This window comes from Callithrix jacchus, chromosome 4 (assembly GCF_049354715.1).
Source record: "Callithrix jacchus isolate 240 chromosome 4, calJac240_pri, whole genome shotgun sequence".
NCBI lineage: Eukaryota > Metazoa > Chordata > Mammalia > Primates > Cebidae > Callithrix > Callithrix jacchus.
The window spans coordinates 151427140-151442327 of NC_133505.1; the positions used below are offsets into that span (position 1 = coordinate 151427140).

Sequence of the window (15188 nt, forward strand, 5' to 3'; positions counted from 1 at the left end):
GAGTAATAGTAGCCCTAATCTCGGTACTTGTGAAGTCTCTCCTAGAGAAATTACATTGAAACTGAGACATAACAGATGAGTTTAAGTTGAGGGAAGGAAATGAGATTGCGTGCACATGTGGGTGGTCTGTGAGTGGACCCGTGTCAGGGGAAGAGATTGGGAGCTTTCTGGGTAAGAGGACTGCTTTGACTTGGGTCAGAAGTTGAGGAGTTATGTGCCCCCAGGCTTGTAGTTTCAAACATTTGAAATGCAGTAATTCTTTTCTGGGTTTTCTAACCTGTTTAGTTTTCATTATATGATCTGATTTTTTTGTTCAGTTTTCATTACACTATCTGAGTTTGCTCCTCTTAGTAATTTGACTGTTTTCTACTCTCTGTTGTCTTACTTTCTCTTTTTTTTTTGGAGACGTGGACTTGCTGTGTTGTGCAGGCTGGCCTTGAACTCCTAGGCTTAAGCTATCCCTCCACCTGAAGTCTTACCTATATTTATCATCACAGATAATAGGAAAAGGACATTATTAGCATTGATTTCTTAATTCAGAAAGGCTGCCTTAGACCTGATGATACCACCTCTATTGTTGGTCAAAAATGTGATTCAATAGAGCGATTGAAATCGGTGAGATTAGTTGTTGGAAGGAAATTTATAGAATAATAATTAAAATCAATAAATTAATTGAATAATTAATGTCAATTACTCACTATCCCAGAAACCTCACAAACTGTTTCAAAACATATTTATATATGACATGATCTTTGAAGATGATGTTATTTGCTTATTCTACTATTATCTAATTAATATATATGTATTTTAAAATCATGAGTCCTCATTCTCAAAACCTAAAGCTCTGGCAGTAATCCTGCTGAGCTCCTGCTAATCAATTCTGAAGTCCAGTCTGACTTTTGAAAGGTATGGTGGATTTATTTTCCCCTAATGATTAACTTTGTTTAGTTAGTCTGAGCTTTGGGACATGATAGCAAAGTTGTTCTAACCTCACTTCTTCTTCACCTTCAGGAAAGGGGTCAGAGCTCCTTCAGAAAAAACATCACTGTTGCCACCTAAGGTTAAGTAAATATGCCATGCAAAAATACACCAAAATTACTGTAACAAGAACAGAATGGATGAATGAATCTAGTCTAGTACCCAATTAGTTGTTGAAGACTTCCTGGAAGTACTATTCTAAATCTCTGTTTCCTGTCAGAGATTTCAGCCAGTTCTGTTTATTATAACGTGAAGAAATATTTTTCTTCCTATTTAAGCAAAATATGTTTTATTTACATGATGTTTTATTTATTTGTTTTATGTCTATCACATAACTTGTTTATAATGTTTTATAATCAAGCTTCTACTGGTAGCTTTATAATCAAGTAGTATCTTGATTATAAAATGTTATAAACAAGTTGTGTGATATATATTATAAAGTGCTTACAGTTATATCTGTATGGGTTACATCATTAGAGAAATGCCCAGTTAAGGGCAAAACTTATATGAAAATACTAATTATTGCATAATAACAAGTAAATAGATTTTTTTCTCATATTTATGAAGTTTATCTTTATCTGAATAGTGGGTGTAGTTTACAGAAAGACTAACCATTTATCAGTGAACCTCTGTGAGCTTTGTAGCCATCTTCTGGAGGGCTGTTCTGAGAGCGCATCTTATGCTTTTGAAGGTGTTTTATTTAGAGAAAAGTGTGCAGTCTTATTTTTCTAACGCCTGGCTTTTATTAATCTTCTATGTTATATTACCATTATTTAAAAATACTTTTCAAGTTAATCCTTAATACATTGCTTCTGCTCTGTTTTCAAATGTTAGTTCAGCTGCTTGAATATCTTGCTGTGGCCCCTCTGTCCACATGACCGGCTTATGTTAAATGCTTGGAAGAGCATTGCTTTGTGTTTCAAGATGGATTACATTCCTATAACTAATTATCAGTCATTATTTTGTGCAGTTTAAAGTTGAGAAGGGCTTGCAGGTGACAGAGGTAAGCATAAGCTGTGCAGTAAGAGTCAGCCCTCTTTCATGGAACTTTAATTTATTGAAGCATTTGACACCATATCAGGGTTGTGATCTGACAGCCTCCCATGCTGACATCCTGCATCCTCATTTTTTTTTTTTTTTAGACAGAGTCTCACTCTGTCGCCAGGCTGGAGTGCAGTGGTGCAATCTCAGCTCACTGCAACTTCTGCCTCCCGGGTTCAAGCGATTCTCCTGCCTCAGCCTTCCAAGTAGCTGGAACTACAGGTGTTCGTCACCACACCTGGATAATTTTTGTATTTTTAGTAGAGATGGGGTTTCACCATGTTGTCCAGGATGGTCTTGATCTCTTTATCTCATGATCTGCCTGCCTCGGCCTCCCAAAGTGCTGGGATTACAGGCATGAGCGACCGCACCCAGCCAACATCCTGATTTTCAAAGCAGTGCATCACTGCATTGTGATCCCCAAAGTAACTACATTTATTTCTATATTTCCAGTGTAAGCTTAGCCAGCACTTTGCAGTGCAGGCTTCTAAATGATTTTAAGTTCCCCTTATTAAACTCTTTAAGTGAAGAAATTGAAAAAAATGATTACTACATTTCCTTCCAATTTTTCAATTGTTTGGTTTTCTCCTAGCACTAAGTGGTCAGTTTGCCAGTCAGTCAAGATAAACTGATTCATCCACTCATACATTGATATGCGTATCTATGTGGCATCTATCAAGTCTGTTTACTTTATGCTCCTTTTATGTAACAGAGAATGTAAGGATATGGAAGAAATATTAAGATGATTTTCTGTTCTGAGGATCTCCAGGCATATTTGGCAAATAAATATGCCACCAAATGTCAAATAAAACAAAATAATGTATGGGAATTTCCTTTTCTTTGATCACTTATGGCTGTTGATTTTCTTCTCAACTTTTGATGATAATCATTGGGAGAGGGTTTTCCACGTACTGAAAATTATATTCCAACATGAACATGGGATCACTGGGAGCCCAGGTAAAGAAAGTCTTGTGGAACTGCTTATCACCGTTGGTCAGGGCAGCTGTGCAGTCCTCTTTCATTCCATTCGTCATGGTGGCTGGGTTGGAAAACACTTCTCCTGATCTGATGTGAGAAGGCAAATTTGCTTTATGTTCTTGGCACCCAAACGTCCTCATGTTGCATATGCTCTTGTGAAACTTAGAAAACTATGCATCTTAATGCACTGTTATACACTTCTATTATTTTACTTCTTTTTTTTTTTGTGAGAAGAAATCCTCCTCTGTTGTTCAGGCTGGAGTGCAGTGGCAGGATCTCAGTTCACTGTAGCCTTTGCCTCCAGAGTTCAAGTGATTCTCTTGCCTCAACCTCCTGAGTAGCTGAGATTACAGACATGTACCACCACACCCAGCTAATTTTTCTGTAGTTTTAGTAGAGATGGGGTTTTCATTCTGTTGGCCAGGCTGGTCTGGAACTCCTAAACTCAGGTGATCCACCTGCCTCAGCCTCCCAAAGTGCTGGGATTCCAGGCATGAGCCGCTGCACCTGGCCTTTTACATTTTGCTTCTCTTCAATATGAAAGGAACCAAATTGGTCCTACATCAGGATGTTGTGGTTTGAAGTTGTCTTGTGATTTTAGGTGTGGTTCATCAATAATAATGTATAGGAACTTAAACAGGAAATTTGAAGCCAAGTTTTCCTTGGCAATAGAGAGCAAAGAGGTGCCTTGCTCATTGTGTCATTGAGTTTCTTGAGAAAGATGGCTACCACACAGCTATATAGCATAAGCATAAAACCATTGCAAAACACTATCCGCAAACCTTTAAATATATCTCTTTAGATGTCTTAAAATGTATTTCAGGGCACAAAAGTAGAACAGTTGCATCAGGAGATGACATCTAAGAACTTTTCAGCAGAACTTCCCTTTTCCTTTTTTCACTGAAAATTCCTATTTGGCATATCTCAAACTATCATTATATTGAGACTGCAATTTTCTATACATAATGTGGGACAGCCTGAGAACCTTCAGTCATCATCTGGCTCTGGTTCCCGGCTACCATATTCACTTCTGTTCTGTACTGCTCTGGGATAGAACTGCCAGTGAAATGCAAAAGATTCAACAATCTCAGAGTTCTGTTCAGTGGCCAGGCCTCATTCTGCAAACCACAGTTTGCATTGGACCTGATTTGGTTTTGTCATTTGAGTCAGATAACCTCAGAGATCAATAGGTTTGCAAATTTGGACCATAAATCTTGCAGGAGCTGTCTATTAAACATTGTGTTCATCTCACCCAGTCTCCAAATCTGACCTTATTAGTGTCATGTTAGATATCACAAATTCCTTCAGAAATACTACTAGGTCAGTGCTGCCCATTTACCTTATGTAAGTGACATCTTCTTAACATGCTGCTCAGAGTAGTGAGGTGCAAAAGGCCCTTCCATGGGTGTTTCTGGTTAGTGGAGGTCTATGGGTGATTGAAAAACAATCGCTCAGAAGCTGGTCCCTAAGCCTGGATTCTTGATAGAATGCATAGGTGTGCTTACTAGGAGTGAGTTTTAACTGAAGAAAATCATTCTGAGTATTTTAAGTACTTCTTTATAAATTTTCACCATGCTTATTAATTTTTAACAAGAGAACCTTACAAAGAGTGAGGCTGTCTCAGTCGGTTTTGGCTGCTATAAAAACATGCCATAGACTGAGTAGCTTATATACCACAGAAATAATATTTCTCTCATATCTGGGGACTGGCAAGTTCAAGTCAAAGCACTGGTAGATTTGATGTTCTAGTGAGTGCCTGCTTTCTGGTTCATAAGTGTTGCCTTCTAGGTAGGTCCTCACATGATGGAAAGGGCAAGGCAGCTCTCTGGGGCTTATTTTACAGGGGCAGTAATCTCATTAATGAGAGCTCCACCCATGACCTTATCACCTTCCAAAGGCCCCACTCCTAATACCATCATTGTCAGGGTTAGGGTTCAAAAAAGAATTTTGGGAGGACACAAATAATCAGACTATAGCAGAGTCTGATAAAGAAAAGCTTGAGAGTAGAAGGGCAGTAGAGCTATGGTGTTTAGGCGTTTGCACTCCTTTGCTAATTCAGATTCATTGCCTGAAATGGAAGTTTTTTTATTTCTGCAATGAGTTGCTTTACTGTTCATTACCAATGAAAGCCACGGAGACTCACACCGCACCTTCATAGCCAACTCTGGTGCCTGTTTTTCTGTTTGTAAATTCACACTTGTGGGACAACTGTAGCTGTCACATCAGAGTTAGCTAAAACCAGGTCACTTTCATTAAATTCAGGAGGAAAAGATAATTGCCTAACTAATATAGATAGTTATGTTGACAATTTTATAAGGGAAGAGTATTAAAAAAATTGGTTAGACACTCTGTATTTTAAGTTTTAAATTTGTTAGATTTATCTGATTATAAAAAGAAACTGTGTGTAGAAACTTCTGAAAACTCAGAGAAGTATAGAGAAGAAAACTAAAATTATCTGTAATCCTCTTCTATAGAGATTATACTATTTATGTTTATTTTTATAGCCCTAATGTGTATGTGTGCAATTATACACAAATGCAAATACCAATTTAAGTACTTACTTTTAAAAATTAAATTATCATAATATGTACTTTTATATCCTCTTTTTAAAAAAATATTGTATCATCACTGATATAGTATAATAGTTTCTACTCTTTTACTCTAAAACCAATCAGGCCAGGCGCGGTGGCTCACACCTATAATCCTAGCATTTTGGGAGGCCGAGGCGGGTCTATTGCCTGAGCTTAGGAGTTCAAGACTAGCCTGGGCAACATGATTGAAACCCGTCTGTACTAAAATACAAAAAATTAGCCAGGCGTGGTGGCGTGTGCCTGTAGTCCCAGCTACTAGGGAGGCTGAGGCAAGAGAATGCTTGAACCCATGAAGCAGAGATTGAATGAGCTGAATTCGCAACACTGCACCTCAGCCTGGGACAGAGCAAGACTCTGTCTCTAAAACAACAGCAATAAAACACACATACACGCGTGCGCATGTGCACACACACACACAAAACAAAAATCAATTAGTGTGTTAAAACATGTTTATATATAAATCTAAAGTTATATCATTTCAACATTATTATGGCTTTTTAAAATTGCAGTAGTTTGTGGGGAACAGGTGATGTTTGGTTATCTGGATAAGTTCTTTAGTGGTGATTTCTGAGATTTTGGTGCACCTGTCATCCATGCAGTGTACATTGAACCTAATGTTTAGTCTTTTATCCCTCACTCCACTTCCCATGTGATGCTTGTTTTTGTGAATTCATCATAGATGGCTTTTATTACCTTGAGGAATGTCTCATCTATGCCAATTTTGCTGAGAGTTTTAATCATAAAAGGATGCTGGATTTTGTCAAATGCTTTTTTTGTGGTTATTGAGATAATCATGTGGGTTTTGTTTTTAATTCTATTATGTGGTGTATCATGTTTATTGACTTGCCTATGTTAAACCATTCCTGCATCCCTGGTATGAAACCCATCTGATCATGGTGGATTATCTTTTTGATGTATGCTGTTGGATTCAGTTAGATAGTATTTTGTTGATGATTTTTGCATCTGCGTTCATCAGTGATACTGGTTTGTAGTTTTCTTTTTTGTTATGTCCCTTTCTGGTTTTGGTATTAGGATGATACTGGCTTCATGGAATGATTTAGGGAGGATTCCCTCTTTCTCTGTCTTGTGGAATAATGTCAATAGGATTGGTACTAGTTCTTCTTAGAATTTCTGATAGAATTGGGCTGTTAATCTGTCTGGTCCTGGACTTTTTTCTTTTTTTTTTTTTTGGTAGCTTTTTAAATTGCCATTTCAGTCTTGCTGCTTCTAACTGGGTTGTATATTTCCAGGAATTTATCTATCTCCTTTATGTTTTCTAGTTTATGTGTGTTGAGGTGTTTATATTGTTCACAGTAGCCTTGAACGATCTTTTGTATTTCTGTAGTATTGGTTGTAATATCACCCATTTTATTTCTAATTGAGCTTGTTTGGATCTTCTCTTTTCTTTTCTTGGTTAATCATGTTAATGTTCTATCAATTTTATTTATCTTTTCAAATAACCCGCTCTTTGTTTCACTTACTTTTTGTGCTTTTGTTTGTTTGTTTCACTTTCATTTAGTTCTGCTCTGATCTTCATTATTTCTTTTCTTCTGCTTGGTTTGGGTTTGGTTTGTGCTTTTTTTCTCTAGCTCCTTGAGGTGTGACATTGGGTTGTCTATTTTTGCTCTTTCACACGTTTTGATGTAGACATTTAATGCTGTGTACTTTCCTCTTAGCACTGCCTTTGCCATATCCCAGAGGTTTTGATAGGTTGTGTCACTATTATTGTTCAGTTCAAAGAATTTTAAATTTTCATCTTGATTTCCTTATTAACTGAAAGATTATTCAGGAGCAGGTTATTTAATTTCCATGTATTTGTATACTTTTGAAGCTTCCTTTTGGAGTGAATTTGTAATTTTATTCCATTGTGGTCTGAGAGAGTACTTGATATAATTTTGATTTCCTTAAATGTATTGAGAATTGTTTTATGGCCTGTCATATGGTCTGTCTTGGAGAATGTTCCATGTGCTGATGAAAAGAATGTATATTTTGTAGTTGTTAGGTAGAATGTTCTGTAAATATCTGTTAAATCCATTTGTTCTAGGGTGTAGTTTAAATTCATTGTTTCTTTGTTGACTTTCTGTCTTGATGACCCCTCTAGTGTGGTTAGTAGAGTATTGAAGTCCCCTACAATTATTGTGTTACCATCTATCTCAAATTTTACGTCTAGTAGTAATTGTTTTATAAATTTGGTAGCTCCCATGTTAGGTGCATGGACTAATCCTTTTAAAATCATGCAATATCCTTTCTTGTCCTTTTAACTGTTTCTGCTTTAAAGTCTGTTTTGTCTGATACAAGAGTAGCTACTCCTGCTTGCTTTTGGTTTCCATTTGCATGGAATATCTTTTTCTAGTCCTTTATTTTGAGTTTATGTGAGTAAATGTGAGTATTAGGTGAGTCTCTTGAAGACAGCAGATACTTGGTTGCTGGATTTTTATTCATTCTGCTATTCTGTGTCTTAAGTGGAGCATTTAGACTATTTACATTCAATGTTAGTATTGAGATGTGAAGCACTGTTCTATTCATTATGCTGGTTGTTGCCTGAATAACTTTGTTTTTCCTTAAATTGTGTTGTTGTTTTATAGGTCCCGTGATATTTATGATTTAAGGAGATACTATTTTGGTGTATTTCAAGGCTTTGTTTCAAGATTCAGAATTCCTTTTATGATTTCTTGTAGTGTTGGCTTGGTAGTGGCAAACTCTCTCAGCATTTAGTCTTCTGAAAAAGACTTTATCTCTCCTTAATTTATGAAGCTTAGTTTCACTGGATGCAAAACTCTTGGGGGATAGTTATTTTGTTTAGGGAGGCTAAAGATAGAACCCCTTCTGGCTTGCAGGCTTTCTGCTGATAAATCTGCTGTAGGTTTTCCCTTTTAGGTTACCTACTGCTTTTGCCTCACAGCTTTTAAGATTATTTTCTTCATTTTGATTTTGGATAACTTGATGACTCACTGCATGCCTAGCTGTTGATCTTTTTGCAATGAGTTTCCCAGATGTTCTTTGAGCTTCTTGTATTTGGATGTCTAGATTTTTAGTGAAACCGTGGAAGTTTTCCTCAATATTTTTTCAAATAAATTTTCCAAACTTTTGGATTTCTGTTCTTCCTCAGAAACATGAATTATTCTTAGATTTGATTGTTTAACATAACCCCAAATTTTTGGAGGGTGTTTATTTTTTTAATTATTCTTTTTTCTTTGTCTTTGTAGGATTGGTTTAGTTAGAAAGCCTTGTCTTGAACCTCTGATTTTTTTTTCTATTTTATCGATTCTCTTGAAACTTTCCAGTGTATTTTGCATTTCTCTAAGTGTGTCTTTCATTTCCAGAAGTTGCACTTATCTTTTCTTTATGATATCTATTTCTCCAAAGACTTTTTCATTTATATCCTATATTGTTTTTTTAATTTTTTTTTTTTTTTTTTTTGAGATGAGTCCTACCTCTGTCACCCAGGCTGGTGTGTAGTGGTGTGACCTTGGCTCTCTGCAACCTCTGCTTCCCAGGCTCAAGCAGTCTTCCCATCTCAGTCTCCCAAGTAGCTGGGACCACAGGTGCATTCCAACATTTCCAGCTAATATTTTGAATTTTGGGTAGAGATGGGGTTTTGCCATGTTGCCCAGGCAGGTCTCAAATTCCTGAGTTCAAATTATCCTCCTTCCTTGGCCTCCCAAAGTGCTGAGATTACAGGCATGAGCCACCCCATACTTGGGCATTATTTAAATTTTTTTAAAGTAGGTTTTTATCTTTTTCTGGTGCCTCCTTGCGTACCTTATTAATCAACTTTCTGAATTATTTATCTGGCAATTCAGATATTTCTTGTTGATTTGGATTGGATCCATTGCTGGAGAGGTAATGTGATCTTTTGGGGATGTTATGAAACATTAGTTTGTCATATTACTAGAACTGCTTTCCTTAGTTCCTTCTCATTTGAGTAGACTGTTTTAGTGGAAAGATCTGAAACTCATGCACTGCTGTTCAAATTCTTTTGCCCCCCATAAGATGATCATTTGATGTAGTGGCCATCCCATTCCCCTAGAAATGGGGCTTCCTGAGAGCCAGACTGCAGTGATTATTGTGCCCTTCTGGGTCTAGCCACCCCACAGGGATACCGGGCTCTAATCTGGTGCTAGGGAATGTCTGCAAAGAGTCCTGTGATGAGATCTGGCTTCAGGTCTTCCAGCTATGGATAGCAGCACCTGCTCAAGTGGAGGCTGCAAGAGAGTGAAGTGGACTCAGTGGGAGTCCTTGCTTGTTGTTTTGTTTACTGCTCTGGTTTTCTCAAATGCCAGTTATGCTAGCAGTGAAGTTGTCATGTGAACAGACTCAGGACTTGTGGTTAGCCAAGGTGTGGCAAGCAGTGGAATTAGCTGTTGTTTTCTCCTTCTTTGGAGCAGGGTTCTTCTGTTATGAGTTGCTGTCATGGCTTGAGTTGGTTGGCATCTAGCCAGGAGGTGGTGCTTTCAAGAGATCGCTAGCTGTAGTAGGAGAAGGAAGATATAATTGTGCCCCATGTTGGTCAGGATGAGTATTCAGGTTTCTCAGGTGATAGGTGGTGCTGTAGAACTCCCAAGAGCTTATGCTGTCTTGTGGCATTTGCAGTGGCAAGTTGCTTCTTTCAAAGGGTCTGTTTGGTTTTCCTGGTATGGTCCTGAGGTGGTTCTTGGAGCAAAGGTTCACAATGTGAGTCTCCAGATGCTGTTCTATCCATCTAAACAGGAGCTGCACGTTAGTCCTATCTCCTATGTGCCATTTTCCTCAAAAGAATTTTCAGTCGATGGCTTTTGATATAGATTGCCAAATATTTCCCCCAAATCTGAACTAATGTTTTAAAAATTTATAATTCTAATTTTACTTAAACTCCACCCAAATTTATTTCCTGAAGATAACTATTTTTCTTATTTAATAGGAGAAACCATTGTTACTAGTTTTTATTTCTTAAAGATGATGAATCTGTATTTGAAAATATTCTTTTTAACGTTTTAGAAAAAATTTTTATATGACTGAAAGGACAGACTATTAGTAAATGTTTCAAAACACTTTAGTTATAGTTATGCAATATCTTTGTGACCTCTGTAAGATGTAATATTTTAAGGGAAGTTTTAGCTATGTGAAAAGGGGAGAGTAAGAGTCTGTTGGATATTACGCAGAGTTCAATGATTTAGCAACAACAGTTGTATAAAATTTCAAAAATTGCTAATTAAATGATATACCAACATCTAAGTAGCTGGTACATGAAATTTATATTATAGTGCATTTAAACAAAATATTGGAGAGTCAGCATATTGAACATTTTAAAAAAATTTTACTTTAAGCTCTGGGATACACATGCTGAAAATGCCGGTTTGTTACATAGGTATGCATGTGCCTGGTGGTTTGCTGCACCTATCAACTTGCCATCTAGGTTTTAAGCCCTGCATGCATTAGGTATTTTTCCTAATGCTCTCCCTCTCCCTTCCCCTCAGTCCCCAATAGGCCCCAGTATGTGTTGTTCCCCTCCCTGTGTCCATATGTTCTGATTGTTCACCTCCCACTTATGAGTGAGAATGTGCGATGTTTGTTTTTCTGTTCCTGTGTTAGTTTGCTGAGGATGATGGTTTCCAGCTTCATCCATGTCCCTGCAAAGGACATTAACTCATTTTTTATGGCTGCATAGTATTCCATGGTGTATATTGCCACATTTTCTGTATCCAGTCTGTCACTGATGGGCATTTGGGTTGGTTTCAGGTATTTGCTGTTGTAAATAGTGTTGCAATAAACACACATGTGCATGTATCTTTAAAGTGAAATAATTTACAGTCCTTTGGGTATACACCCCATAATGGGATTTCTGTGTCAAATGGTATTTTTGGTTCTATATCCTTGAGGAATCGCCCCACTGTCTTCCACAATGATTGGACTAATTTATACTCCCACCAACAGTGTAAAAGCACTCCAATTTCTCCACATCCTCTCCAGCATCTGTTGTTTCCAGACTTTTTAATGATCACCATTCTAACTGGTGTGAGATGGTATCTCATTGTGGTTTTGATTTGCATTTCTCTAATGACCAGTGATGATGAGCTTTTTTCCATATGTTTGTTGGCCACATAAATGTCTTCTTTTGAGAAGTGTCTGTTTGTATCCTTTGCCCACTTTTTTATGTGGTTGTTTGATTTTTTTCTTGTAAATTTGTTTAAGTTCCTTGTAAATTCTGCATATTAGCCCTTTGTCAGATGGATAGATTGAAAAAATTTTCTTTAGATTGCCTGTTCACTCTGATGATAATTTCTTTTGCTGCCCAAAGTAAATGATAGATTCAATGCTATGCCCATCAAGCTACCATTGACTTTCTTCATAGAACTAGAAAAAACTACTTTGAATTTCTTAGGAACCAAAAAAGAGTCCATATAGCCAGACAATCCTAAGCAAAAAGAACAAAGCTGGAGGTATTAAAGATTTAAAGACTATTATTTTCAGAATAACGAGAATTTTGGAAGCACTTAAATTTTTTATAATTTAAGGTGAAGTGAAGTATTTTGCTTAAGAGCAACTCATCTGTGAACATAAAGATATAAAGCTCTATGCAGAAATCTCAGCATCTATTACTAATTCCTAACATTTGCATTATTTGTTTGCTTTTTTCTCTTTAGGACATCCAGGCAGAAATTGACGCCCACAATGACATATTTAAAAGCATTGACGGAAACAGGCAGAAGATGGTAAAAGCTTTGGGAAATTCTGAAGAGGCTACTATGCTTCAACATCGACTGGATGATATGAACCAAAGATGGAATGACTTAAAAGCAAAATCTGCTAGCATCAGGTCAGAATAGTTAATATCAAAATAAAAATAATGGGGTGATAGGGGTAGATACTTGTGATTTTTTTATATCAGAAAGTTTATCATAAATAGTTAAGATTTAAATGCAAAGCCTGCTTCCTTGAGTTATACACATCAAGCTCTGTTTATGTCCAATACTCTCTACCAACTGTGCTAGACTATTCAGAAATGTTCATTTATTTTAAACCTAACAATACTAGTAATAATACTGTTAGCAACATCTGCTAATTACTGAGGGTTTACCTTGACTAAGTATTTGTTAGGATCTTTACAAATGTTACTTTTTTCATAATCAGTAAATCCTAGTAAGGTGGGCAGCAAAGTTATTTCTTTTATGAAGAAACAGAGGTTTAGTGAATATAAGGAACTTGTCAAGTTTTGGGGTTAAGAAGTGCCAAGCCAGAATTTGAATGTAGATCTTTTTGACTCTTGGCAGTGAACATGCTGTTTGTATGCTTCATTTGAAAATGTATTTATAGAAATTAAATATCTCTTATGGACACTACAATGGCAAATTGATGACTCATGCCTGCATTTGGAGAAAGTAAAATTAAATAAGGATGAACCTTAGGACCAGAATTCTGACTAGGAAATGACCTTGAAAATTACCCAGGGTGACAGAATGATGAGTGTTATTGGGGTCAAGATACTTTAAGATCATATTTAATAGATAGTGGACAGGTCCTAATTATACATAAATGTAGTGAATACTGACTGAAAAACATGTTATGGGGCAAAAATCTAAAAGCAGAACATTGGTAGGAAGTTCTAGATCAGTTTCTGTTTTGTTTTGTTTTTACTGTGTATTATGTGCACAACCTTTAATCCAAATGGTCTTAAATTTGACTCTGACATCACTATTTGCTCTCAGATCTTGAACAAATTACTCAGCCTCTTTGAGCCTTAGATTTTTTAATTACAAAATCAGAATAGAAATATTTAAGACTCATGATTGCTATGAAGATTCAATGGAATGATTTGATAGTTCCCTAATCTAGGTAAGTCCTGTCTAAGAAAGCATCTAGTTAAAGATTTTTATACATAAAGGAACTCAGTGGATCTGCCTCAGCTGGTTTCCAGATTTAATGTAGTACAGAATCTTCAGTGATTCCTTATCATCAATGAATTAAAAAACTTTTTTTCTAAGATGTCCTGGAATGTTTTTATTCTTCTGGAGCTTAGAGAATATAATTTGCAGTTCCTCTTACATGTGAGGAAGGGAGCAGTGTAGCACAGAGATGGATGTCCTGTGTAAAGTTCCCATTGGAATATATAATAGGTCAGGATTGGCCAACTACTCTTTCTTAATAAGAGAAGAAAACTCATTTTGGGAGGCCGAGACGGGTGGATCACGAGGTCAAGAGATCGAGACCATCCTGGTTAACATGGTGAAACCCTGTCTCTACTAAAAATACAAAAAATTAGCTGGGCACAGTGGCACATGCCTGTAATCCCAGCTACTCAGGAGGCTGAGGCAGGAGAATTGCCTGAACCCAGGAGGCGGAGGTTGCTGTGAGCCGAGATCACGCCATTGCACTCCAGCCTGGGTAACAAGAGCGAAACTCTGTCCCCCCCCAAAAAAAAGAAAAAAGAAAACTAGGGAGTACTATGTAGTGAGGGATTATACTTGCTTAAGACTTGAATTTTCAACTGCCTAGATCCCATCAGGTTGCAGCTGTCTATTCCTCATAAATATGAACAAAAATATTTAAAATGTTAATAGTGAAAAGCATTCACTGAGCATCCAGCAAAGTCAACATCTATGCCAGCAATCTAAGAGTTCCAGAGCTGGTCCTAGTGAAGATGGTATACATGGTGCTGGGATTTCCAGAGTTTAGAGTGACTTCTTTAGGAAGAAGTATTTAATGAAGACCTATAAACAGATCATCGTAAGTAAAAAGTTACAGACAAAAAATGTTTGCTTTTTCTTGGGAGAGTTACTGCCTAAGACTATCATGACACATTTTTTTTAACCTGGAAAGAAAGAACTTATAAACTGTAGTTAGAATATTATGTAATAAGTAAGTTAATGTTATTTTTAGAAGAAGGGAGAATATGCTTGTGCCTGTGGACTTTCGCATTAAGGTAGATCAGACATTCCAGTAAAATGTGATAATAAATTAGTGTGATAGTAAAGTAAAATAACTTTTAGTTTGATGATTCACCTGAAGGGATTCAAGCATGTAATAAAAACTTATTTCTATACTCAAGGCATTGCTATTAATAAGGTATAGGCCTTAACCCAGAGGTTCACAAATCTTTTCAGGTTAAGGTAAAGCCCAAAGCAGAGAGTGGTTACTCTTACTTCAGGTCATCAAAAAAGGCTTCATAAAAGACGTCATTCCTTTGCTGAGCTTCGAAACATATATAGTTATTCTCCAGATGGACTAGGTGATGGCTGGGGAAGGGTAACTAAGCTGGGGGCTTGAAATAACACTATGTTTGTATGAAAATCAATACATTAAGTCTGGTTGAGAATACAATTTGCTGCTGGTATCCTGGAGAAAAGACAATGGCTAACAAAAAAGGTAGAGAGAGAGGTAAGAGATAAATCATGCACACTATGTGTAACCAAGCTTCATTCCACTGTGGATGGAATTTTGAGCCTTTTGAGTAACATGATTAGGTTTACGCTTTGGAAGAATCCTCACACAATGATGGAGGATGCCTTGAATGAGCTCATTCTGAAGAGGGGAGACCTGGTAACAGACACTTTCAGCATCTAGGAAAGGGAAGAGAGATTGAGTAGATAATTAGTTCACGTTGATAAGGCACTGGTGAAACAT

At 36.9% G+C, this 15188-nt stretch overlaps 1 protein-coding gene across 15 annotated transcripts in view; it reads left to right on the plus strand.

Annotated features, from left to right (window-relative positions):
- Positions 1 to 15188, plus strand: part of UTRN (utrophin) — a 578097-nt gene that overhangs the window by 380522 nt on the left and 182387 nt on the right. For all 15 annotated transcript variants that reach the window (XM_008995200.5, XM_078370245.1, XM_035296914.3 and 12 more), the window contains one exon: positions 12212 to 12384. In XM_008995200.5, the coding sequence (XP_008993448.4) occupies positions 12212 to 12384 (173 nt within the window). The remainder of the gene's footprint in view (positions 1 to 12211; positions 12385 to 15188) is intronic.